General features: G+C 42.3%; 1 protein-coding gene across 1 annotated transcript; it reads left to right on the top strand.

Annotated features, from left to right (window-relative positions):
- Positions 1-27487, top strand: smad3a (SMAD family member 3a). The gene is made up of 8 exons (XM_041937549.1): positions 1-770; positions 18945-19138; positions 19526-19660; positions 20346-20471; positions 21331-21543; positions 21693-21830; positions 22334-22478; positions 24834-27487. Exons 1-8 carry the CDS (start codon positions 568-570, stop codon positions 24955-24957), a joined length of 1278 nt encoding a protein of 425 aa, XP_041793483.1. The 5' UTR covers positions 1-567; the 3' UTR covers positions 24958-27487.

The raw sequence follows: 27487 nt of genomic DNA, 5'->3' as shown, positions 1-27487 counted from the left end.
CACAGGTCTGCTGTGCAGTCTGAAGCCTGAATAGAGACTCTCAGCAGCAGATCCTGCATTTGCATTTAATGCAGACTTCTAGCAGACTTCAGCCGGCGGACCCAGCACCGCGGATGACTCTGAACTCAACCAAACTTTGCTGAGCGAAGGTTAAGAGCATCCGGAGAAAAAAACGAACGAAGTGGTGTCACATCGGTGTTTGAACCTTGCTCGAGTTAAAGACGTAGCTTGGGTGTGACTCGGGTTGGGTGCGTTTTAAATAGCTCCGGCTTGAAGAAGTGGGGACGGAACTAGGTTTCCTGGCGGAGGAGCACTAAATCCACAGCGCAACAAACTGCCGGTGCACAGTTCACCGCTGAGCTCGAGCCAGACGGGCTGAGTGCGCTAAAACTGGAGGGTTTAACTCTGGGATGCATCTGTGTGGCGTTTAACAACAACAACAGGTCGTTTTTTAGCTTAATAACGCCTGCATCTCCGCTGTTTGGACCGCTTGAGCACCAGCCGTCCCCGTGTTTTGTCCAAACCGACGGACTTCTCGACACTGGAAGGACTTAAACTGAACTCAAGATGTCAATTTTGCCTTTCACTCCCCCCATTGTCAAAAGACTTTTGGGCTGGAAGAAGGGAGAGCAGAACGGCCAGGAGGAGAAATGGTGTGAAAAGGCGGTGAAAAGTCTGGTGAAGAAGCTGAAGAAGACGGGGCAACTGGACGAACTGGAGAAAGCCATCACCACCCAGAATATCAACACAAAATGCATCACTATACCAAGGTAAGGAGAGTTTGCGCGCTGTGTTGATGGTGACCGTGAACGCAGCATCCGCGCTAGCTGCGTCCAGAGCCTGAATTTTACACATTATTTATTTGATTACAGCTTTGTCACAGAAAACTCACACTTATGCAAGTGTTTGCTAACTGTGGCACGCTCACCTTACACACGTATCCTTACATGACAGAGAAGTTGACATTTCCACTTCCTGCCTCGCGTCAATATCTCAAACTCTGCTTCACGGTTATTACACAGTAACGCGGTGGCTAAGGTAACGCTAACACTAACGAAAGCTAGCAAACACCTCGTCGGTTAGCTGCCGTGCCATCGTGTCAACACTTTGAATGAACACTTCGCTCAGTTTCTCGTGGTCGAATCGATATGTGACTCGAGTGATTCCGCTGAAGGGATGTCACAGTGTGCGCATCGCCTGGCCAGCAGTGCACATGCAATACAAAAAGCACAAATGGAGTCCAAGTTATATAACTTGGCCTTAATCTGGGACGCTTTCTAGCGCTGTGAGTTGGTGTTAGTGCGTAGGCGAGTCTGTGGAGCTGTGTCTCTCCTTTCAGTGCCCCCCCCCCATGCAGCCATTCGTCTGTCCAAACGTTATTTACAACAAATCATCATAGCACCAATATCAAATTAATGCTCGTTGTTTTAGGGATTCACTTCCCTTTGAAGTAGTCACTTTCCCCGCATGATGAAAGGCTGTGACAGGTAAGAGCCTGGGAGACTGTTTGTAAACACACAGCATGCCCCCCCCCCCCCTTCCTAAACATGTGTGTATCATCAATATGAGTAATGTAATTCTTGTATAAGGTTGTGTCCATCTTAACATTGTCCCATTATGTGAATTGCATTTGTAGCTGCAATAAAACAGCATCTAATACAGTATTTTAATAAAAGCAGCTAAACCATGTCCACCCCTTGCGCAGTATATCAGTGAGGGTATATCTGATTATTATCTATTAGCTGATCAAGAATCAATCAACAATTATTTTGATTACCAATTAATTGTTTGAGTGAAAATACCAAGCAATGGCTGGTTCCAGCTTTTTGGATGTGAGGTTGAAAGCTTTTCTTTGCCGTATATGATAGTGAACTGAAAACGATGTTGGTTTGGCCTGTTGCTCAAACTAAATAAGACATTTGAATGCATCACCTTGGGCTGGGGGACTTTATGAAAGGCATTTTGAACTGATGCCCATGCTGAACAATTAACCGATTGGTCTGGAAAATGATTGGCACGTTAATCATTAAGGAAGACATGCATTAGTTCCAGCCCTAAATGATGGCAGTCTGATTAATAGAAAGACCTCTCACTATACTCCAGAATAATTCAACAGCCAGAAAATCTGGAGCTTCCAAAATGACAAAGTTGAATCAGCACCTCTTTATAACAGTTTCAACAAAAACAGAACATTATAACAGTTCTGAATGTAGGATTTATTGCAGGGTTGTTATATTGGACTGCATTAGTTTCAGTCAGGTGTAATGCATAAACTGGTTAAAATGTGTGTGTGTCCGCAGCTATTTTTAATTCTGTGCTATTTTTGCAAGTTGCAAAAATAAACAAATAGAGGCCTCCAACTTTTTGCTTGTGTCCACAAAATCTCACTTGCATGCGTGGGCAATTTGGATCTAATAGCATACTGTGTGTCAGATGAAAATTGAACCCCACGCAGGGCACTCCCACATTCTTGATTGCCACAAGTGTGCATATCACGGCTTGCACAGGCCTGGGCCAGCGTTCAGAGTTAAGCCTACCCGGAAAGTTGAATAATGTTTGCCATGATCCAGGTTTCGTATTTCTCACCACTAATGCAGAGGGGAAGAGGCAGAGTGCATTAAGATGACCCCAGATCAGAGCTGGCTGTCAGTGTGGGCTAACAGTGTCCCTGGAGAGCTGCTGTTTCTATTAATTCCCCCACGTTCTGGCTCGCTGACAGCAGCTGCCTGCATGTTCAGGCCTGTCCACAGGGAGGTCAGCTCCTATCTCTCTGACACACAAACTCCCTGATGGGGCTCATTGCTACCCCTCTTGATGACGGCTTGCTGTGATGCTGAGTGCTGAGGGAAGCAGGCACTGTGCATTGATTCAGTCAATAGTTGCATACGGTGGTGGAATAGCAGATCAGGTATCTGTTGGGATAATTCAAGGTAGGATTGTTGGTATTGAAAAAGGGGGAAATATGTGATTAGCTCATCACAGCTTATATCATATCCATGAGGGCCAAATACCAGAAGCTGATTTTGAAATCTCAAGGCTGACATTTTCCAGTTGTGTCAAACGAAGTTAATGTTTAGAGATATTGTCCAAAACCACCCCTTCCTGTAAATTTTCTCTGTAAAGCCAACCTCTTAACTGTTCAGCTCACCAGGGGGTAAAAATGAGATGCTGAAGACCTTTAACAAAGCTAGCTGCCTTTTTTTTAAAGAGCTATGTTCTGCTAAATGACATTTAAAATAACGTGATGGTCTCTGGTTAGAGGCCGTGGTATCACAACTGGGTGAGTTTGGACGGGGCAGAGTTATTTTTGGGGTTGGGTTGTGTGTGGGTGGTTCATGTGGGTGGTGTGTGTGTATGTTTCCTAATGTTTACACTGGAGATAAAGACCACAGCCAGTGAAAAAAACATTAGTCACAGTCACTTTGACTTACATTTCCATTTGAAGTTGGAAACAAAGGACTTTTACAGTATATCAGGTTTTGCTGCCTATCACTTGGGCAGGGCTGCGGCTCTGCTTGCCTTTTAGGTCACTGAGGTTTTGTTTTTACTTTCTTGAAGCGCAATAAGCAAAGTGAATGCTAAGGCTCCAGTCCAAGTTCAGGCCTTAGTCACTCAACAAGGAGCAATTGTGGCATTGTGGTATTGACCTACACTCCCTCCCTCTTTTTCTCTCCGTTTCTCCTTTTAAAATTCTCTCTTTCTCTAAGCTGTAAACTCGGGTTAGTCACTAACATTGGTGTGTAAAGTGCGTCAAGCCATGAAAGTCTACCAGTTTCCAATGGCTGAGGGGTGGATGTAAAGTGTGGTAGCCTGTGCTGCATGAACATGAAAGGATGACTCACAAATGACTTTCCTTCTGTTGTTTCAGGGGACTCTCAGTGCATTTATAAACAGAAACCAAGTGTGTTTCAGTTATGCCTGTGTCTTGAAGGCCCTAAGCTGGTGAATATTTCAGGTGGTTATACTACAGCTGCCCGATAGCTAAATGTTCCTACATTGAAGTGACAAACCCCTTGACTCTGTGAAGCAAAGCAGGAAATAGCCACAAAGCCAGGGGTAGAGGGAGGTTAGGTTGGTCAGATGGGTCAACAAAAAATCTGATTTTGACTGAGGAGGCTGCTATTCGGTTCCTGTTTCACAACAACAGGCCAGATAGGTTCTTTTAGCTATGGCCACGATTCTTCCCTAACCAAGACAATGAAGGCCCCCTCACCTTAAGGAAGTAGTTATTTTAACCCAAACCACAATGCTTCCCTAACGTTAACCAATGAGTTATTTTAACCCAAACCATGACCTTTCCCCAACTCTAACCAAGTCATTTTCATACCTAAACATTCCGAAACCGTAACCATAGCAATGTCAAATAAAGGCACAGTTTTATTTTTCCAAAAGTGATTTGTAGCTGTTTAATATTTGAATATTTAATATTTTCTAATATTTGATGTTGTCCTGCTGTTAAGTGTGTCAGATCAGAAAACTCTTGTTGTTGACTGTCGAGCCAAGCCTTGACCAACTTTACACAAGACTTAAGTTTATTTCACACTCGGTGTTGTTATGTACCCTGCACTTGCCATTACTGATGGTGCGAATGTGGCATACTGCAAGTTTCTAAACTGTCACTTCCTCAAAATACAATAAGAGGTCTGTTTTTTTAATTAAATTATGTACACTTCTGATACAGGCTACACAGGCCTCTCTTCTTAAATTTACATTGACAAGCAGCCTTGGAAACTTGAAAGGAGACTGGTCATATGCACTGTGTGTCAGGCACAGTTAATTAGCCAAGTGCACCACGGCACTACTTGGCTGCTACTTTAGTTTAACTGGGCAGACCACCAAATCTTGGTTATTATGTGGGGGGAAACCCTGACACTGTAGCTTTGTGTTTTTGCAGACTTGCAAAAATGTACCTTCACTGAAAAACTGTAGCTTATTAATTTACTGGTGTGATAAGTAGCAGCAGTGTAAACGTTGACCTTCAGCAAGCATAATGCTTATTGTAAGACGACTAAAGCGAACTTGTATAAAAGCCGTTTTCAGACATGCACTGTTTTCTGTAAATACTCGTGAAGGGATGTGTATGGTTGATATTTTAATGGTACTACTACTCTTACCAATACAGTTTATCAGTCCAGTACTTTAACAGTACTTTAGTAGTGGTCAGTAATTTAGTTAACTCTGTGTAGGCCCGAGGCTGCTAACATACATAACGTACGTGAGATGGATGGGACAGCAAGTAATAAGTTATGAGCTATGCAGTCGAAAACTTTGCATTTCCTGTATGTCATGTATTTTTGCAAGGTATTTGGAAAGATTACTAACATGCAAAAAACTTGCTGCACATGTACGAACATTGTCAACATCGATGTGTAACCAGACTTTTGAACATTTAGTTCTTTTCACCGTTGTCTCAAAGAGCAGGATCTCTCTGGCAATTAACAACTTTTTCATTATCTTATCTGTTATTCTTTGGCATTTTTACTTAATAAATATCAATCGACTACAATCGACTGGCAGTCAACCACTCAGTAGTTTCAGCTCTTATGTTGTGCAAACTAATCAGGAGCAACTAGGGAGCAATAAATGCTGTAAAGTGTTTTGTAAATGCTACGTCTCAATGTTGAAGTGGCAGCCGTGATTCTAAAGAGAGAATATTGCAAGCTACAATATTTTTGTATCAATGGATTAAATTAGGAGGAGGAGGACATACTGTAGTTAAACAGTCTATCAATGACTTCTTGCATTGTCTAGTCTTGCGTGCAATTATTGCTAGAACACTGTGTACCTACAGTATCTGTAACAACAGAAAGATTAACGTTTTATTTCAGGCGTATGTCTCATAGTGGTCAAATAGTTAAGGGGGTTGCATAGGAGCTTACAGAGCCGTAAAAGAAGTGGGGGAGCACCGGTGGTACAGTAAAAGAAATGATCCAAGGTGTGTGTTGCATGTATGAGTGTGTTGTGTCTTTTCACAGAGCCTGGGGGAGTGGATTCCTCACTCCTACCTACCTCAACTTTCTCTGAGATTTGGCCAGTGCAGGGGAGTGCTTTCGTCTTGTCCGCACACATCCCTCCTGGCAGGAAGACTACAGTCTGATTCACACTGCTGCATGTCAGGGCAGGAAGGATGGCATGAAGGAGTCCCAGGCGCAGAAATGAAAGATGTGTTAAAATGAGAATTACGGAGATAAGAAGGAAGCAAGGAAGCAGAGTAGGACAGAGACACGAATGGCGAATACCAACATACAAGTACTAGTTTTTATGAGCCAGGTTCAGGCTGTAGTGTTAAGGGGTCTGGGAGAAGACCAGGGTGGAATAAAGAGATAAAGAGGGAATACAGAGGGATGAAGAGGAGTTGGGGATTCCCAGTGTTGTGTCTGGTGCTGGAGGGGAGGGATTGTCATCATAGTGGGAGAGCATGCTTTAATAAGGCAGGATGACACATAAGTGGTAGAAGAAGACAGAATAAAAGAATTGAAAGCCACATAGGTGAAAAAAAGGCACTGAAATGTGAGATGCTCAGAATGTGAAAGAGAAAGGCAAACCAGAAAGTCAGCGGTTTAGAAGAAGGAAGAGAAGGAGACGAAATATTTGTCAAGGGGCAGCGTGTTGGGTTCTCAGGCTTATCAGAGGGAGACTGTGGTTAGTGTGGCTTGCATGCAAAAAAAGAAACACGCTAATAGCTGAGATAGAACTGGTTTGTTTTCCAGCTAGACAGCAGTTCAGCATCAAAGGAAGGGTGTCCTCATGTGTCTGGATGACACATTAAAGATTCCCAGACTCGCACACTGCAGCTACTGTGTCAGGATAATATCATATATAGCTGCACTGCTTCGTACTCCACCTGCTTGAATGCTGCACATGTGTAGTGTACATATAGTATGCATAGCTGTGCTACACATGCTGTAATTCAACATAATAGATCTGCAGCAGCAGCAGAAGTCTGTGCATCCTGTCTTTATCAGTGCTTGTTGTTTGTCTGAATTGTGTGTGTGTTTTGTGTATGCATGTATGTGTGTTAATGCTCGTTTGTGCTTCCTAGTGATTATTACATTGCCGTTATGTCTCTTGAATCAGTTGCAGTCATTTGCTGTCTTACTGTGGTCAAAGTTGAAGTGCTGAGACAACAAATTCGCTTTTCTGTTAATGAGAGTAGACATGCATGGTGGAAAGCAAAGCCAAAGATTGAGGGTTGATGATTATGCACCCACAGAGATTTAACTTTAAGCAACGCCTGCCAAGGTTAAATCCAGGTTTGGGTGCAGTTCTGGATTGCAGTGGATTTCAAGTTGAACCAAAGCTTGATATGAAAAGATGATGGTAAACACTGTCATGGCAAATCACTTATTGTTATAACATATATAACATATAACACATGTATTTGCATCTCTCAGCACCAGGTAACATAGGTAGTGTACTGCTGACACAGTAAACTAATAAACAATCTATTAATCTGCATATTTAAGTCATGGAAAAGCAGAAAATGAGAAAAATGACTTATCAAAGAGTTACTTCTCGGGGATGCCGAGGTGGCTCTGCTGGTCAAGTGTGTGCCCCCTACACTAAGGCTGTGTCCTGATGGTCCTGTGGCCCAGATTTGAGTGTAACCTGGGCTTTGCTGCATGTCAGCCTCACACAGTCAAAACTGGCACCTTAAGAAACAATGCAGTTTTCTTGCATTGGGAGATGCTGGCTGATTTCCATCTCGCTGTTTTCTCTCATCTTTGTCTTAATTATGCTTCAGTGAGGTCAAAAGTCTACCATCTCCATTTTACACAAGCGTGCACACACACACACACACTCTCACTCACTTCGGTAGCTTTCATGTCAAGTATCACACCTGAGTCATTCGAGACAGCATTGTTCAACAGGGGCGCAACACAAGACAGGTCACCGAGAGTTTATGTGTGTTGTCTGGCTGTCTGTGGTTGGCTGCTCTAAGGATGGCAGAAGGTTGGCCTCACGATTCTTGTCATTGTGTGATTTGCTTGATAGAAAGGGGATACTGCTGTGAGTCAAGACAGATACATGCGCTAAGTGCGTGTGTTTAAAGACTACAGTACCTGTGTTATGTTCACCTTGCTGTGAGAGCTTTGACCTAAAACAAGTCAAGAGTCAAAGCTCAGTGCCTTCATCTGGCTGCTACTGCTATTTTTAAATGGGGTCATATAGTCACGGTATTATAATATTGTGATATTAAGATTTTTGTTGCTCATATTTTTGATGTTGAAATGAATAGCAGCTGTGTTTCACCTATAAAAAACTTCACACAATGACGTACAAAACATTTTATGGACAATTATTTGAAAGGTTTTAATTGAAATCACATTGAACGACTATACTGAGATGTTATTTGCTTTTGATTTAGGTTTTTTACCATGTGATTTTCTAAGCTACGTCGTCATTATATGCTCAAAAAACGTGACTGCCTCATTCAGGCCAGTTCACCAGGGGGATTAGTGAACTAATATCAAATGGATTTTTTGTCGTCATACATGTCTGTGTGAGTGTGTGTGTGTGTGTTTGTGTGGTTAGTCAGTTCAGAGGAATGCTCTTTTAGCCTGCTGGGGCCTTGAGGAGGGCGTGGGCTGCTGTTTGGTTTTTCGGCTTGCATTGGGGTGGAGGGGGTTAGTGAGACAGCTCTGCCTCGACTTGGCCCTGGTCTTCTCACTATCTGCGGGGGAGTGCACGTGCACGAAACACACACACACACACACAGTCATATGCAGACAGACAAGTTCACCAGACAACAAGCCTGCCTTTGTGCTCCACTGGCCAGTACCACCACCACCACCGCTGCTGCTGCTACCGCTGCAGGACTACAGCTGGATATGTGTGGGAAAACAGCTTGACATGAAGGTGCAAGGGTTTAAATGGAGAGAGGGAGATTACTTTTAAACCACAAGCACTGGTGAAAGTCTTAAAACACAGAAAGAGAGCAATGGATGGCTGAGGGGGCTGGTAAAAGTTGGCAGATGTTGAAGACATGAAGCATCCATCACAAACGATACCGTAGTGGTCCAGGACTCACTAAAAAGGGGATAGGCTGGAATCTCTGTGTGACACTCATCTTTTGATCATTTATTTTATTAGGTTGTCTCAAACATTCATCCTTGAATTTAGTCTTAAGATGAGAGCACCACTTAAGCCAAAGCAGAAGAACCAGAAGCTAAGAGCTCCCCAGAGACTTTACTGCCAAGGACACCCAATATAGCAACACAAGAGACTCTAGACCCCAATCAAGATTTTGACCTCAGGAATCTCATGTGCGTTTGTCATGAATCGTGTTGGATTTCACTGTTGTAAAGTATCCTGTGATCCAAATATCCTTCCTTATGTATTTTCCCCACGGGCCAAACTCTAGGTTGCGAAGTACTGGTGACATTTAACTATGCTTCATATCTGGGAACCCCGGGCGCTCTGCTCTCCAGCACAGAAACATGCAGGTTAGATCAGAATCAGGATTGTTTGCGTTTGTCTACACGTATTAGCTCAGTAATAAACTGTTGTTTATTGTCCCCTTGATGTGCTTTTCTCTCAGTATTCAGTATTCTTAGTTTGAGATTTGTTTGAGTGCATCGGAGGCACTTGCCACAGCATATTTTCTTTAACTTCAGCCACACCTGAGTTCACATAGCTTAATTAGTTTGGACTACATTTCAGATCTCTTACCATCAGTTACTGAGCAAACCACCTTAAAACTACGAATGGTTGATTGTCAAGCATTAAAAAGCAATGTAAAATAACAAATGGGCTCAAATTTGGATTTAAATGATAAAATACTGAATTCAAGTGATTAATGAAGCTCTGTTGATTTTAGCCCCAGTGTGGTCACTCTTAATAGTCGTAATTTGTCATCTGAAGTTAATATCAGCTGTTTATCAAATCACACTCAGCGCTCAAACATACTGCGAACTTACTGAATTTTTTTTTTTTTTTGGGTTGTGTATAACCTTCATATTGTGGGATATCAGATCCAGGTGGAGGATGGAACGTGTATGTCTGTGTTGAAGAATGAACAGACATTAATTCACTGGACAGGTAGACCCGCCTGCACTCTGTGCGTCTGCAGGAAAAAAGCTGTGGAGAGAAATTTATTGATGACTTGCATCTGGAATATTTTCGGTCATTCATCATTTTGATTCAGAGAGAGTGAAACGGGCTGGCCAACTCATTGACTATTAGCAGTAAAACTAATGGTTCCCAGTCCTCTTTTGTCCCTCTAGTTTTTTGAGTCCAGACTCTGTTATTTGTCGTCTAGCCCTGCCGGTCGCCTGTCTACTGGTTTCTTATTTCACATTCGGCCCTCGTTCACACTCCAGCCCTATGATATCACCTGTGGGGCACAGTCAGACTGGCTTTTCTCTCACACTCTATTCTTGGTTCTCTTCCTTCACTGCCCCCCTTCCTTTGAAAGAAAAAGAGAAGTCTGATGGCTTTTCCAGAGAGAGTGGGAGGTGTGTGTGTGTGTGTGTGTGTGTGTGTGTGTGTGTGTGTGGAATATGTTCCCCTGTGTGAGTCGCACCAGTGCTGGAATGAACTCACAAGCTTTGAGCGCTTTGAGCATATTTTTTCTGTTGATCGCTGCAGGCCCACAGTGACGAAATGTTTGTGTAAACCAAAAAAATCTGAATAAAAGATGTTTAGAGTTTTTTGAGAAAATGTCCATGTGAAAAAAAATCTGACCAAGACTCAGCCTAAAGTTTTACCATCTGTCCCTTGTTATCAAAGGACTTATTTCAAGGACTGTGACAAATCATTATTTTCATTATTGATTAGTCTTTTTGATAAAGCTTCTTTTTTTTTTGTCTTTTATGAGACGTCTTACAGGAAACAGGATAGACAGGGGTTTGACATGCAGCAAATGCTGCCAGCTGGAATCGAACCGACAACATTGCAAAGGCCATGCGATCATGCGAAGTAACCATTCAGCTGCCAGGGCGCTCCTTCAAGATAGATTTCTTGATCTTAGAACCAGTAAGGTAACATGCGTTGAACCCACATCCTCCTGATCGGGGCTGAATGTAGATGCTGCCCAGCTTGGCTGAACAGGTATTTCCAGGAGGGCCTTTAATCAGTGTTATTGTTGCTTCAGTAACATTTAACACTTCCCTACAACAGAGTAAAGTGGGACAGCAAGACAAAAAGAGAGTTTGCGGAGCAATTTGCTGCAGAGAGAACTGAAACTTTATTTTATGATTATGTAATTTAAGCAGTTGCAGATTTTTTGAATGGTGGCACAACAGTGGATTAACATGTGATAACAGTCGCACAAGAGTGGTCCAGCGTGGGATGAAAATGCGTTTATTAGCGTGTGACGCAGGTGTCCTGTATGAAACGGGGAAACGTGCAGATGAAGCAGTTTTAGGGAAAATTAATTTGGCAACAATTCATTGGAAAATAACTACTGAAACACATTGAACTTCACAGATCAGTGAAGTAGCCTCCAGAATTGGTGAATAATTGTTCTCTTCTCATGTTGTTACTGGAAGACGGCAGCCCTCTGCCAAATGTCACTGGACTGCGGCCCTGTTGGACGTGGCTCCGCAGACCGGCCACAGACTTTATGAAAGGCACAAAGGCCATTTCAGCCCTACACCCCCACACTCCCACCCTCACCCCTCACCCAGTACTGGAACGGAGGCAGGGCGGTCAGGATAGTGGGACAGACGGAGGAGAGGGAGGGGGTTTTTAGGGGCCCGGTCAGACACTCTGAGCTGCCCTGAGCTGTTGAGACAGTCTGCTAGCCCTATTGTCCAACAGCACCCTCCTTTCTTTATCCATCCACCCACTTTGTCCTCCCCCCTCTGAGCCCTTATAGGACAGATTGTGAGTGGAGGTCCTGATGTTTACATACACTTGCAGTCACTTAAAATGTCCAACATTATTTCTCTAATTTCTGAGGTAAACATGAGAGCTAAGCTACTTTAATAAAGTTTATATATAAGAGCCTAATGACCAACACTGGATGACAACAAAAACTAAGAGATGTTTAGCTTCTCACATTGTTTTCCAGCATCTTTGCAGTGAGCTTACACTTTCAGTGGAGTTTGAAGCTTGGCAGGGAGTTGTAAAAGGCCCATGTCAAAAGGTCTGAGCCCACAGTGAGAGAGTGTGTGTGTGTGTGTGTGTTTGTTCAGCACAGCTTGGACCATCGCCAGCCTGAAGACACACACACACACACACGCACAAACACACACAAACACACACACACAGTGTATATGTTTGTGTCTCTGAGCGGAGCTGGGCATGCCTCAGAGTGTTTGTTTTGTCCACCCCTCCTCCCCAGCTCAGTGAAGCTCAATCTGCTCTGTCTGAGTCTGTTTTATGAGTCAGCCAAACACACACACACACACACACACACACACACACACAAACACGCACATCCAAATGTGTGTATCTACTCCTCTGTGTGTCCTCCTCCTTTTCCATTCAAACACCTCCGTTACACAGATGATGACTAAACGTGTAACTCCTTTGGAAGTATAGTAATTTTATCTCGCTCTTGCTCATACCTGCGTGTGTGTGTGTGTTTGTGCGTGTGAGTGTGCGTGCATGCACAGATTGCGGTCCCTACCATTCACACACAAACAGAGCTGGTTGGGCGTAAAGGTCAGGTTCAACCTCAGCCTCGGGTCATGGAACACAATGATGTTGACACAATTTCCCCCGTGGCACAAAATCTATACCAATTTGTCCCTTTTATTTTTGGACATCAATTTCACTCTGACTGTCTCTTGACAGTGAAAAGTCAGCATTGTGGATCTTGTTCTCAGTCAGAAAAGGAATCAAGGGGACCTAAAGAAGCCACTAGCGTGTTTTAGCTTAGCCTCATAGGTTAAATCTGTCCAGGACAGAAAAGTAAAGGGAGGTTTGGGTATTTAGACTCTATCGAGTCATTGCGAGTGCAGTTTTGAGACTCTCTCTTTGATTAACCCTGATTGTTTTTTGTCATCTTTTCCACCCCTACGGTAAACTGAAGTGGAAATGTTAAATTTACTAGTGCCGAAATGAGTCGATGAATCAATTCATCTGTTGACTAAGAAAAATAATTGGCAGCTATTTTGCTTATTAATTAATTAGTTAGTTTTCCAGCAAAACTGTCCCTTAATTCTGTCCTGTCGGTAGTGAACATTTCAATGCTTTTATTTGTCTTATATGACACAAAATCAAGTGTTGCACTGACAAACAAGCAATTTATTGGCATCACGAAATTTCTGTGCCAATTGTTCATAATTTTCATCCTCAGTTTTCATTTTGTAACAACTTAAACTCACTGTGGCAAGTCAGATAAATGTAGTGTAAAATCAATTAAAATCACGTTCATGTCACAGTAATGTGATATAGATGAGATGTAATGTGCTAAAATGATTTGAAATGAAATGAATGACTATTTGGATGAAAAATGTAAAAAAAAAAAGTGCTTTTACAGCTTCTCCAATGAGATCATTTGTTCCTTTTCTCCTTTTTACTGGAAACTGGATATCTTTAGATTTTGGACTGCTGGTCAGACAAAATAAGACATTTGAAGTTATCACATCGGGCTCTGTGATGGGTCCACTTGACAGTTCCCTGACTGATTTTACATAGAAAGTGAATAATTGATTAATCAAGAAAATAATTGATGGATTGATGATGAAAATAATCGCTTGTTGCAGCCTTTATGCCAGACAGCGCACTACTCGATATACTCTGAACGCAGTGTTATGTATCTGCTCATAGCGAAGTCGGCCCTCTCCAGCCTCAAATTATACAGTATTCTTTTTGAGGTAGTGCTGTGTGCGTTCTTGAAAGCCAAAATCTGAGGCAAAGAGAAAAACGATTTTACATAAAGTCAATATTGCAAAGAAGTGCATCTTAAGCAACACAACATCAAAGCTGTTCCTTTGTCATTTTCCTGACATTTTTCCTGACTCTGTAAATAAAATCAGTCTGTGGCGATCTGTGTTGACCACTCTCTGGTGCTGTAAGGAGGAGCTGAAGGTTGAAAGCTGCTGGCCTGAATTCTTGGAAGCCTTCAGATCCCACCCATGTCCCTCAAAGCTTCAGTCTGGAACACACACTCACACACACACACACAGGAGCACAGCAGGGAATTTGGGGTCATGGCTCTCCCCCCTTCTGCCTCCCTCTGCTACATAGCTGAAGCACTCTGAGCTCCAAATCATTTTAAAGTGTTTAGCAGGATCTGAGGTTGGCTGTTTAGACAGTGCTACTGGCTCTTCCTCTAAACAACAGGCTGGGGCTTGATGGTGGCGCAGGAGTGGTTTTGCTGTCAGGGTGGTGTTTCTCATTAAAGTATCATGCGACGTGCTAACACAAATCTTTTCAATGAAGTGAGTAATTCAGCTCGAGGAGGGCATAGTGTGTCTGGACCTGTCTATGTGTTTGATGTGCACAGTGTTTTGACTGTTGCTGTTTGTTTTTCTTCTTCTTCTTTTTGTCTGGAGATAAACTGAATTAAACAAAACCAACATGAAGGAGAGAAAACTGGCATGGCCTGAGAACACTGTCGAGTGTACCGGTTAATTCAAATGTACCTTTGAAGTTCCTTAACACTAGTTGTGCCAGTTCTGCTTGTATTACACGTACACAGAAGTACACACATTTCGGTTCATACCCCAGTTTAGGAGGCACGGTTCAGAGTTCGATACAGCAGAAAAAATAACAAATGCATGAGGATATGTTTCTTTTTATTTATTTTGAACAGACAGTCATGTCACAGATAGACAGAGTCCTCTTACTGGGATGTAACTTTGGTGTACAATTTTTTATTATAAAAATAAGGAACATTGCTGTATTGCGCTGTACAAACAGTGAATACACTCTTTCTGAAAAGGATGCAATAGGCTATTAAACTGAAAAGCATCCCTTGTGCCATGAATTTCAAAATACAAAATAAAAAGACTAATACAAAATAAAAATGAGTTCCACCTTGGCTTGTTTTTCAAGCAAAAACTTGAGTTCCAGCTTCTCAAATGAGGCGATTTGCTGCTTTTCCTTTACTTACGTAATAGTAAGCTGAATATCTTTGGGTTCTGGACTCTTGGTTAGACAAAATAAGACATTTGATTATGCCACCTCGGGCAGGAATTGTAATATTTCATTTTCCCATACTTCATCAACAAACGATTAATTGAAAAAGAGCAGCAGATTGATCACTAATGAAAATGATTGTTAGTTGTAGCCCGAAGTCATAATTTTTAATATTTTGAAAATCAGCTTTTGTAAAGGTTTAATCAGGAAATGCTTTGCAAGCATGTTTTTTTAGGCATGGATATATGTAATATGTTTTAGTAAGAAACACTGAATAGAAGCATAGCTTTTGTTTGTTGATAAGGAAACACCGCAGCACCACCTCTGAGGCCATGGGCAAACTACAAGAACCTCACTGAAAACATGTCACACATCCAGTCAGTTCAAACTTGGATTCCTTTCACAGAAATGTTTAAATGTGATGTCTGAGGTTCAGTCAGGAGGCTGGAGATTTTAACCCTGAGCCTCCACACACTATACGATAATACACAAGATGTACACGATAGTATGGGCTGATTGTCCATGTTGATTTGTCCTGTGTTTCACATTTAAATCAACCTCACTCTGAATGTATTTTTTCCATATTTGCTAAGTTTTGGGGAACTGTTTCCTTGCCTTCTCTGAGTATTTGGCCTGGTGTGTGAACTGTTGCTTTTGTGAACCTGTAAATCCCACTGTGACATTGTACTGCATCTATAAATGAACTTGACTTGATTTGACACACTCTTGAAATAATGGCCAAGTGGGGCTTGTAACTCGGCTCTAACTCACACTTTGTGTTCCCAACATTGCTGTCTGCCTGAGCATTGGTGGCTGTGTTACTGTTATATGAAGTCATATCCATTGTTTCTGCCTGTGTGTCCACCCTCTGTTGTTTTGCACATGTGCAGTTCAGCTGTTTAACTTATTAGTGACTCATACCATACTTTTACTGTAAGTGTTTTCTTTAAAAACACTGACTGGAAGGGGCTTCACAAAGAGGAGGACACTAAGTACTGTGGGACACCAAACAGCCAGTAATGCCACTGCAGTTTGTGCATGTCTGTCTCAGCCCACGCAGTCCAGCCCCACCAAACACCCACTCAGCAGCAGGGACCTAACACACATGCCACTGCCATCAGATCAGTCCTGTCTGACCAGTTAACACATTCTTTTCAGTGTAGACCACAGTAACTGTGCATTAAATGCTGTCTTTTTAAGGATATTGCTGCACTATTTTTGTGGATGCTGTCAGAGAGGTGATGGCTGGGATTATTTCTGATTGCACAGTTTGCATCATTATTAAATAAATGTCTTGTTTCCTTAAGTCAGTGCTGTGACTGTCTACATGTGATCACTGTTCCTCCTTATAAATGAACTTTTTCATGTGTTTCCCTCCTGCCACCATCAATTTCCTATAATTCACGTTTGTAGTTGCCTAACTGAGATTTAATTACTTCAAAGATACGAGCGGTCTTTATTTCAGTGTTTGTTTGTCTGTTAATTTAATTTTGTCCAACCCGTGTAAAACAAAGCTGCACAGTGAGTCAGTCAGTTAAATACCAGGTACCTTTAATGGTTGTCTGACAACATTTTTAAGTGAGTTTTGAGGCAACTTACAGAGGTAGTGAAAGGCCTGACTTCCTGTAGCATCAGCCGCTAATGCAAAATGCACTAATGTACTAGTGCAAAAATTATGCAATCCGCTAAAGGGAAGCAGCTCCAATAAATCATGGTGATATATGACAAACACAGGAAAACTGCAATAGAAAAGAGGAACAGTGGTCACAAGTAGACCCTCACAGGCCCCAGCCAAAAGACATTTAACAGAATGTTAGCTTAACATCACTACAAGCTACAATACAGCTTTAAAAATGTCGACAAAATTAGCATTTAGCTTTACACAGATGGTATTTATTGCAGGTGGATTGTTCTTGATTGCGTAACGACCCAAGGTGTTCCTGTTTATTTGTCGACTCTGTGTAAGTATCTAGATTGTGCTTGTCTGAGCAGCCACATCTCTTTAGTATTGTTAAATGTTTTCTCTCAACACTGAGATCAAAAGCCTCGATTTAAAAGCCTGAAGTGTGGGAGCTGTTTGATGAGACACTAAGTTGTGTGTGTGCAGCCTGTTATCACGAGGCACCCCTGCCCATTGTTATGTTCTTAGCCACGATATGAGAGATTTATTATTGTTATTCTTAATATCACTGTGTTGCTCACTTCACTTTTTGATGTGTCAGCAATGATAATCTGCGTCATGTTGCAATGGCTCATGCTGAGAAAAATGACTGTATTACTAAAGACAAGCTTTAGCAGAGACATCACAATACACCATATCAGAATGTGCAGTGAGCAAGACACCAGTTCTGGTTCTGTTTTGCCATGTGTGAAGAAAAACATGCTATTTTTGTTATTGATTGACCATAATAGCATTTCATGGTTGAGGTAAGCTCTGCTAACAACTTTCAGTTCTCTAACTGTGGCTACTGGAGCACTAAGGTGTAAAGCCCCAAGAAATGGCTGCTTTGTTTACAAGCTGTGAAGAACGTTGACAGCTTAATTCCAGCTTTTCAATCATTAGAGGCCTATAAAGGGACTCCTCTTTTAACCCCTGGGTTACGTGACTTTCATCATATGGGGGATCTTACATACGGTGTAGGACAGTTCTTGTGAATTATATTGATTTATTCTCATAAGCTTTGTGTGCTTGTGTGCACATAAAGTACTCACACACCATTTACAAATTCAAGCCCCCCCCAAACACACACACACACACACACACACACACACTCCCCAGCCCCCTTTTACACAAGCCGTGAATGAAAGCCTTTGCCATGAAAAATTAAAGCACAACTCTCTGCTAGCTGGATGTACAATGGTTGACCCAGATGGGGCACTACTGAGCCTTGTTTTTATTTAGAACAGACATTTGTCCTTCTAAAGGGCTTTAGCTTATGCCTTTGACCCTTACTCTGCATTTGTGTGTGAGAGTGAGTGAGTGAGACAGAGCGATAGAAGGGACATATGCGGTCATTGCCTCTTGCATAAGATGATAAGTGTGTTTTTTTCCCCCCTCTCTGTCATGGGTCATTGTGCTTAGCGATTACAGGCTACATCCCCATTATGACAATCTGCAGCGTCAAACTACCGCTCATTACTCTCTGGCATACTAAATCATCATCCCTCCAACAGTATTGTATAGCAGAAGAGTGCAGACGTTATACGACACAATGAAATTCCTGTCGCACATACTGTAATCTCATCACGGGTTGTTTGTTATTATACCTCACAGCCTGTGCACACACAGCTGGGACCCTCGTCAATAGAAGGCAGGGTCACAGCCCAGACTTGACAACAATAGCAAACACCACACCTAGTGTTGCATTGTTTATGATGAATTCTAATATTCTTGTAAGAAAGATTTAATAGTTAAACTAGACTGAAAGGAAGGGTTGTTTACCTGCACACAGTCAATGCTATTAGAGACTCAACATTTGCTTTGTTACTGTTCAAAACATGATTTATTTATGTTTATTCTCATTAAAATGAGACAAACAATAAATGTCAAGGTCTTCAGAACATAATACAATCAGAGATTAAAAAAAGAAATATATATATTATATTTAATGATTAGATAAAAGATTAGATAGGAAATACAAAATAAGTGTTTTTTATTATTTTTAAAACTCCAGAAAAGACATTGGGAAGGCAGATCAGACAGTAAACTTGAAGAAAAACATTCATCTATAAATGAAGACAGGGACAGTAGAATTAAATTAGATTAAGGAAAGAGTAAATGGTAGTTAATAGTCTAATATTAATACAGTCCAGTATTCTTTCTCAACTGAAAATAATCCGTCTTTTAAATGAAACGTTTGCAGGCTTTTGACAAACATCTGCGCGTCTCCGTGTCCTCCTGTCTGCAGGTCTCTGGATGGCCGTCTGCAGGTGTCCCACAGAAAAGGTCTGCCCCACGTCATCTACTGCCGTCTGTGGCGCTGGCCCGACCTGCAGTCCCACCATGAGCTGCGGGCGGTGGAGCTGTGCGAGTACGCCTTCCACACGAAGAAGGATGAAGTGTGTGTCAACCCGTACCACTACCAGAGAGTAGAGACGCCGGGTATGACAGCTTGAAGTGTGTTTGTCTACTTCAGACGTTATCATGTTCCTAACATGAGTCTGGGAAGAACAGCTGTTTTTACCAGAATATCGCTTCGCTGTCAGGGACCGTTTCTGTGGAACGAGCTGCCGTTTTGCCAAGTCACATTTTTATAGGCCTGTTTTTATCTAGAGGGCTTATCCAGTATCTGTCCTGTGATTTATTACACATAACTTTGTTCTCTTTTATTGTTATATTGCGTAATTTCATTATTTTGTTGTGAAATGGTCTTTCATTATATATATATGTGATCCAGACATGAAACCGACCTCGAATGCTATGTTCTAAGGAACTCTTGTGTGTGTGTGTTTGTGTGTGTGTGTGTGTGTGTGTGTGTGTATTATACAGTACTCCCACCAGTGCTGGTGCCCAGGCACACAGAAATCCCCAGCGAGTTCCCACCTCTGGATGACTACAGCCATTCAATCCCTGAAAACACCAACTTCCCTGCTGGCATCGAGCCCCAGAGTAACTACATACCAGGTACCAGCATGCTTCCTAACATGACTCACACTGAGAGTCAGATGCCCCTTTTAAACCAGGACTTGCATGAGAATCTTTCAGATCAAGTGTGATTATCCGCAGTATGCCAGTGTCTGTTCAGTCACTTTATCACTCAGAGAACTCGTGGATCAGTATGTCAGATCATCGGGAGCCTTGATTTGGGGTTAGCCACATAAGGGCATCTGTTAGTCATCTGTTTGTACATTAAAAAAAATCTACCTACACATTAAAACATGGTAATTGAGATTCTGACAGATTCTGAAAGACTTACTGTTCAATACTGAACAGTACTCTTCAATACTGTGCAGTATTAGAAAATGATCAAATTATATAAATTGGATCAAATCCAATCAGGATTTTTTTTAATGAAACATGACCAGAGAATAAATCCAAAAAAGACAAGCTAATGAGAGAAACAGATACAGAGAACATGCAGGTGAGACAGTGAGAAACTCAATTTTTGCTATATTTGATAATGATCTTATGTGATTCTTTGTAGACTGTGAGTGTTTTCTTTTCCTTCTTGTCCTTCTGTGTTTTTGTGTCAATCAACCAGCTCCTTTACATATATAGCAGAGATTTCCACCAGATCTATCTTTGGGAGCTTTGCCACATTTGTGATGGGTTGTTGTCGGTGTGTGTGTGTGTGTGTGTGTTTTCTCAGAAACGCCACCACCAGGCTACCTCAGTGAGGATGGAGAGACCAGCGACCACCAGATGACCCACAGCATGGACACAAGCTCCCCAAACCTGTCACCCAACCCTGTTTCACCCACACACAGCAACTTAGGTAAGGACTGTGTGTGTGTGTGTGTGTTTGAGTGTGTGTTTGTGTACTTTGCTGTCTGTCTGCCTTCTCTCACAGACAAATGTTTCAATAGTCTCCCTCCCCGGTGGGAAATCTCTCTTTGATTTAACTCCCGTTTTTGTGAGAGGAAACCAGGTGATGAAAGAAGCCTTTGTTGTCTCTGCATCATGTAAGCGGTTGAACAGGCCGAGACACCGTTCAGTCCACGCTAACATCAATGACAATATCCTACGTTTCTTCTATCAGGATGGAAAACGCCAGGGGGCTTGACTGGAAAGCTGCTGGTGAAATAACAGAATCACACGAGTTTAATTTGGCAGTACAGCTCTGTTCTGGCCTTCAAAGCCAAGGACAGAATTACCAGAACCAGTTGAAGTTACTGAAAATTATCATGGATAAGCCTGTAATTTGACCGTTTTGGCTCCAGCGTCCCACCAGTGAGGGTTGACTTTCCACATTTTGTCTGGTAAATGCTTCTGGGAAACAGCGCATGGGTTTGACATTTTGTGACGCAAGCTCGGCCCGATATTTTCTTTGGTGGTGTTTTTCCTCCCCCTGTACATCCACCTCAGCCCCTTTTCTCCCCACATTTCACCCGTTCTTCATCTGTCTCGCTTGCGTTGCTCTTCGTTTCCATGTTCCCTCTTGCACCCACTTCTCATCCTGTTAACCTCGACTCATGTCTCCCGTTTGTTTCTTTCCTCCTGTGTTATTTCAAGCATTCATTTTCTTATTGATCTGCACACTTCACTCTGTGTATTCCATTCTTTAGTCTCTCTTACAACTTCCCACCTCTGTCAGATGAAAGCAAACTGGAACTTTCTCCGTCTCTCTGTGTCAGACCTTCAGCCAGTGACGTACTGCGAGCCGGCCTTCTGGTGCTCCATCTCCTACTACGAGTTGAACCAGCGAGTGGGAGAGACCTTCCACGCCTCGCAGCCCTCGCTGACAGTGGACGGCTTCACGGACCCCTCCAACTCAGAGCGCTTCTGCCTGGGCCTGCTGTCCAACGTGAACCGCAACGCGGCTGTGGAGTTAACACGCAGACACATTGGTAGAACTCCATTCAGATCTTCTCTGCACTTATGATAATTAATTCAGCTCATTTCTCATCCTGATTGCAAAGAGAACATTACTCTGCATCCGTAATTACCTCGCATGTCTTATTATCTGATGAGCTGCTCTGTCTCTGTTTCCTTCAAGGCCGTGGAGTGCGGCTGTATTACATCGGGGGAGAAGTGTTTGCTGAATGTCTCAGCGACAGCGCCATCTTTGTCCAGAGCCCCAACTGTAACCAACGCTACGGCTGGCACCCCGCCACAGTCTGCAAGATCCCTCCAGGTGTGTGCCAATCAGATTGTTATTCTGACCTTAAAGACTAAGATCCCTCTTAATTAACCAGGAACAGCAGCTATATCGCGGAATATTTTCACGTCTAACAACACATCTAAATTATTTCCAGAGTAATGACCATTATGACCAGAGAGATTTTCGTATGTCAGACTGTCCTGGTAAAAAAAAAAAGACAGTGATTACTGGCTAACGTAAACTCTGAAATGCAGTCCATTTTTAAATGCAGTCCATTTGCCAAAAAAAGCAAAGGCCAGTCAGATGCCTGTCCAGTCCAGTGTGAATCTGTGTTGTCTCTAACTTTATTAGCTTTGTGCACAGTTTAGGAATACACAGCTGGAGGAGAGGCTCTGTGTGTTGTCTGTTTCAAAATTCCCCAGTTTGAGCCCCTTCAAAGTCCGTGGCAAACGACATTGAGGGAACTTGCTAGCTGGCCCAGATTAAAAAGGACGATTCTGAGCACTTGTGACGTGATGTTTGGTTGTTTCCTCCAGGATGTAACCTGAAGATCTTCAACAACCAGGAGTTTGCTGCCCTGCTGGCCCAGTCTGTCAACCAGGGGTTCGAGGCCGTGTACCAGCTCACCAGGATGTGCACCATCCGTATGAGCTTCGTCAAGGGCTGGGGAGCCGAGTACAGGTAGCTGGATCAGCTTTGCTCAGTTAATGACAACCGCTCACTCGTTTCCTGAAGGGTAAACCCCAACCGCTGCAGAGTTGAACTGCTTAACAGATGATAAAACCCACAACCACCTTGTCAGCCAATATTGTAAGTGCTGCTGTGCAAAGATCACGTCCTCGGCGAGCCCTTATGTAAACGCAGACAATAGAAAGAAACAGAACGTGAATCACATCCCACAATCCAGCCGCCCCCGCTCCCAGGCATCTGCTCACACTCTGGTGGATCCGGCGCATGACGTCGTCGAGCCCTCATCAATAGAAACAAGCCCCAGTTGGCACGTCAGGCTATTTTTAAGCAAACACACATGTGCTTTGTCAAAAAGAGAGGTCAGACTTTCCCTCTTCCATCCCCTCCCTGTTTTCCACACTCTCTGACTCACTGATAGTAAGACAGGAGGAGATGGAACAAGAGGGGGGCAGATGATTGGCCCAAAGTTGGCTCGGCGCAGGAGGTTTCCTCAAGGGGGAAACCTTTGTGCCGCGAGCTAACCAGTCCTGTCCAGACCAAACTCTGACATGTGGAGACACTTAAAAACAGGATTCAGGTTACTGGACCAGCCAGGCTCCGTCTTCTCTACCTCCACCCACACCTCGCTCTCCCCGTCTTTTCCCATGCTGCCTGCTGGTTGTTTTTTTTTTATCTCTTTGTCCCTTGTTCCCTTGTAACTAAAAAAAAGAAAACAAAATGTAAACAGATTAATGTAAAGATGAATGAACCTTCTTGCACCTAATTTATTCAGACAGAAGCGTATTTCCAGTACTCATGAAGCAAGCCGTATAAACCAGAGGAGACCACGCAGCTGTCAAGTCTCTCTGCTCACCCGGCTGGCAACATGCAGGATGCATTGCGTCGGTCGTTGTTGTTGGCATTCACTGAGACAGTTGTTTTTTTATTTATTTAACTCATTCAAGCTGCCTCAAAACTTTTAACCAAACGAAATGTTCGGTTGTGAAAGAAGGAGAAAAAGAGCCTTTCTTTTCCCTTAAACCTGCTGCCGTGTCCACACATCAGCCCGCACAACTCTCAGGTGCCAAGTTAGGGCCGACCTCAATGCTTCAAAGCTTCTACCACTTCCATTGCAATCAGCATCCAAATCGGTATGCAAATGCCGCGTGTTTAGCGGGGGGTGTTTTGTTTTGTTCTGGTTTGGGGTTTTTGTTTTTTTTGAAGAGGAAGGAGAAGTTCCATCAGCTGCACCGGAAAAGAGGCAAAAAAACTGGCTGTCCCAACTATTTCCAATGAATTTAATTAGGCACAGGTGGACTCCAGTCACGTTTTAGAAGCATCTGAAGGATTAATCGAAGTAGGATGCACCAGAGCTCAGCTGCATGTGTTGCAACAAAGGGTGTAAGGGTCCAAAAACCTGTTGTTGATTTGTCATTGTGGAGTATTGTGTGTAATGTGATGAAAAAAAAACAGAACTGACATGACTTGAATTGACTTAAAAGTGTCTGAGAACTTTCTGTGTGCAGTGTGCAGTACAAGCTGCGTTTTGTAATACAGATCAGCAGAGTTTCACCAGGCACTTCAGGCACAAGAGCTCATTAAACTCCTCTGACACTCACACATACGACGACTGTAATCAAGGAAGGATATGGTGATAGAGCTTGAATGTCTGGGGGGAAAATTATACTGCCTCTCCTAAAACAGAAGTACATTATACTCTGAAAAACATCTTTCTTTTGAAGAACGTAGAGAAATTGACACTACAAACATTAGCAGCATTTTGTCCTGAGGCTTTGAAAGGTTTGTAGAGCAAAGGTAACAAATGTTTATGAAACTTAACTTCCTACTTTCAGTTGCAGTGTGACGCCAGTATGAAAATTACATTTTCTCTCAAGCATCATTTGAATTCTAAAGAGACGCAGGAACTAGCAAATTTTGTCTTAGGTCATCGTATTTATTCAGATTAAGATAAACTCAAGATAAACCTATTGTAGACATGTGATATACTGTAGATCCAATCTTAGGCTTTCCAATCCTAACAGAAAAAATAATCCCATCACCAGGAAAGAGGGGGTTGGTTTTTAAGTTCAGTTCACACTTATTTGAGGCTAAACTGATCTTAAACTTGGTCTTAACTTGCATTAAAATGTGTGAAAAGTGTAACTCACAGAGTGTTTTTGTGCTCTTTAGTCTTGTTGTCTGAGGCCAGCTTCTCGTGCCCGCCTCACATGCGGACTAAAATCTAATGAGAGTAGTTTGACTTTGCCGAAAACTTGACTTTGTAAGTTTATTCACAGGCGTTGTGCTCGAACACAGCTTTCTCTGTGCACCTAACATCTGTTTCTGCATTCATTGTGTCTCTGCAAGGCGACAGACGGTGACCAGCACCCCCTGCTGGATCGAGCTGCACCTGAACGGCCCCCTGCAGTGGCTCGACAAGGTGCTCACACAAATGGGCTCCCCCAGCATCCGCTGCTCCAGCGTCTCTTAGGGAAACCCTTGATCTACCCACTTCCTGTGCACCACGTCTCCTGTCAGTGACTAAAAACACACAGACTGCATGCAGACCAGAATGGCTACACAAGTCCGGAAAGATGATGAACCCCCCCCTCCTCATTCAGCCAATCCTCAATCTGTTACTTAGTCCTTCCTCCCCACCAGCTGTTCGTAGCACTTTTTATATACGTGTTGTTTGTGGCAAAAGGAGACACGTGCAGTAAAGCAGTACCATGTTAGTATGATCTCCACGTTTTGTCCAGAATTATTTTGATCATCTCATTGCCAGAAAGGTTGTAGCAATGGGAGGAGGTGTTTATCAGTCAAGAGATTCTCTTTTCTTTTCCTTGTTTTTCATGATTTCTACTTTTTTTGTACAGATTTAAAGTGAACCGTGGTTTTAAAAAATGAATTACATTTTTTAAGCATTAATAAGAATTTTGTAAAGCATGTTTAACATCATGCTGAATGCATTTCACTTGACTTTGTTTCTGCATTTGGGCTTTTGATAGGTTATGAAGACATTTGCAAATGTGACCCAGTGATAATGTAATGGAAATGTTCAAGCACCGTTTGTAAACACTGTGTGAAGGAATGTACTGTAAGCCTAGCACAAATGTTTGTCATTTTATGCAGCCTGTGTTACTCTGACAAGACAAAAAACACGATGTTAACCAAGCATTTCAGACAGAAACAAAGCACACAGCAAGGAATCAGTCCCACTTTAGATACAACACCTTTTTCTCCCTCTGATAGCTGTATACAACATACCTTGACTTGAGCCGTGAGCCTGATTACAAAGCGGTCTGATGCTTCAGGATACAGTCGAGGCGACAGGAGGTACAACTCTTTCAACCCATATATGAGTACTTAAGATATTGACATTCATCAAATGTCATGAGGAGGATGATGCACTTTTGTAAAAAGCAAATGTTCTAGTAAAGTGATGTCGGCAAAGTACATCCAGTGGCAGTTGTAGTTCACTGCTGCAATTGTTCTTGTCAGAGGGTTATATGAAATATATCCTGCATTAATTTCAGGAAGCTTTGCCAATTTGCAGAATACTTTTGCAGCATTGCATTGTGTAGTAGATGGTATATAATAGGCATTTACACAGAACTTGAAAATGTCTCACATCCTGTGCTATTCTGCAAACTGTTAGAAAGTGAACATACAAAATGTAGTTTGAATACATGTGTGTGATATGAGTCCCCTACAGAAGGCTGCGTAAAGAGAGCAGGAAGATGCCTTTGCTTTTCTAATTTTCTCTCTCAGCAGTCCATAACATTGGTCTTATTTTTAGCTATCAGTAATATTGACTTTTTGCACACTCAGGACCGTAACAAAAAAAGAAGGCAGAAAAACAGCTGAATTATGTACAGAAACCATTGAAAAGGACAGATGCATGACTCTCGAGACTTTAAAGCCAATTATTTTTGTAGGACAATAAGGTGATAACGTGGTGACGACTTTGTCCGCCCCAAGTGTTTTTGCATGCCGTGACAGGAAACAACGCTAGCAGGTGCGGGGATACTAACCTTGTATTTTTCTACCTGTGAAGACGAGGCGGTTTCAGTACAAAGCACAGCTTTTTACAAAGGGAAACGTTTAGATAGATGGAGGCATGTGAATAACAGTAGCTTCTCAAAATCTGATGTCCCCATTTTTTTTAGGTCTATGTACATAAAGTACATACATGTGTTATAATCTGACCATTAACCTTTATAATGTTGATGGTTTTGTAAACAGGAGAACAAAAAAAAAAAGCTCAAAAAAATGTTGGAAAAAGCTATTGCTGAAATAGAAAAGCAGCTTAGCTTAGCTCGGGTCCTGTTTCCTTGCAGCCACCCACTGTGGTGGAAGTGCATCGATTTCCTTCTGGTTCTACAACACTAGACAAAGACACAGTGGGTGAACATGGACAATATTTGGATTCTTTTTACAGTACTTATTTACATTAAACCAGCTTTTGATGTTAATGCCAGCCCAGTGGTGCTAATCTTTAACATTTTGGGGACTCAAGAGAACCACAAAGCCATAAGATTTTACTCTTAAAGCTGGAAGATTTTGATTTCTCTGTTAATGATTTTTTTTTTTTTTTTGACTTTTAAACCTTGGAGCTGTAGTGTGGGATCGTCTCAGAAACAGTAGCATCTACCAATCTGAGACAAGACAGCTCTTTGTAGAGCTTCTAGTGTCCTTGAACGCAGCAGTCCTGATCTTAATGGGTTCTTTAACCCTATGGTCAATGTAATTACCCAGTTGGGAATATTTTGCAAGCAAATTTGTCATTTTTATACACTTTTCAAGTTATATTGCTTGTGCTTTTCCCCCTTGTTTAAATCGTTCACTGTAATCCTGATTATTAGTTGTGATTTATGTTTTCGTGCTCTCAATTGGTCTTTTTAGATGTCTTGTATAAAATTATACCCTTTATTTTTCTCTGCCTATAAAAAGTTGATGTGATGCTTTATATTTTTGTTTATTATTGTTGGTCTATGAATAAAATATATATCTTGTGGTGA

The sequence above is a fragment of the Chelmon rostratus genome, chromosome 1, assembly GCF_017976325.1.
Source record: "Chelmon rostratus isolate fCheRos1 chromosome 1, fCheRos1.pri, whole genome shotgun sequence".
Classification (NCBI taxonomy): Eukaryota; Metazoa; Chordata; class Actinopteri; order Chaetodontiformes; family Chaetodontidae; genus Chelmon; species Chelmon rostratus.
This window is presented reverse-complemented; position numbering and strand designations above follow the sequence as displayed.

What these genes read in the sequence shown, in the direction of transcription:
- smad3a (XM_041937549.1), top strand. Translation starts at nt 568, where the DNA reads ATGTCAATTTTGCCTTTCACTCCCCCCATTGTCAAAAGACTTTTGGGC. An exon ending in AAATGCATCACTATACCAAG is followed by an intron (nt 771 to 18,944) that starts GTAAGGAGAGTT and finishes TCCTGTCTGCAG; the next exon opens with GTCTCTGGATGGCCGTCTGC. An exon ending in AGTCTGCAAGATCCCTCCAG is followed by an intron (nt 21,831 to 22,333) that starts GTGTGTGCCAAT and finishes TGTTTCCTCCAG; the next exon opens with GATGTAACCTGAAGATCTTC.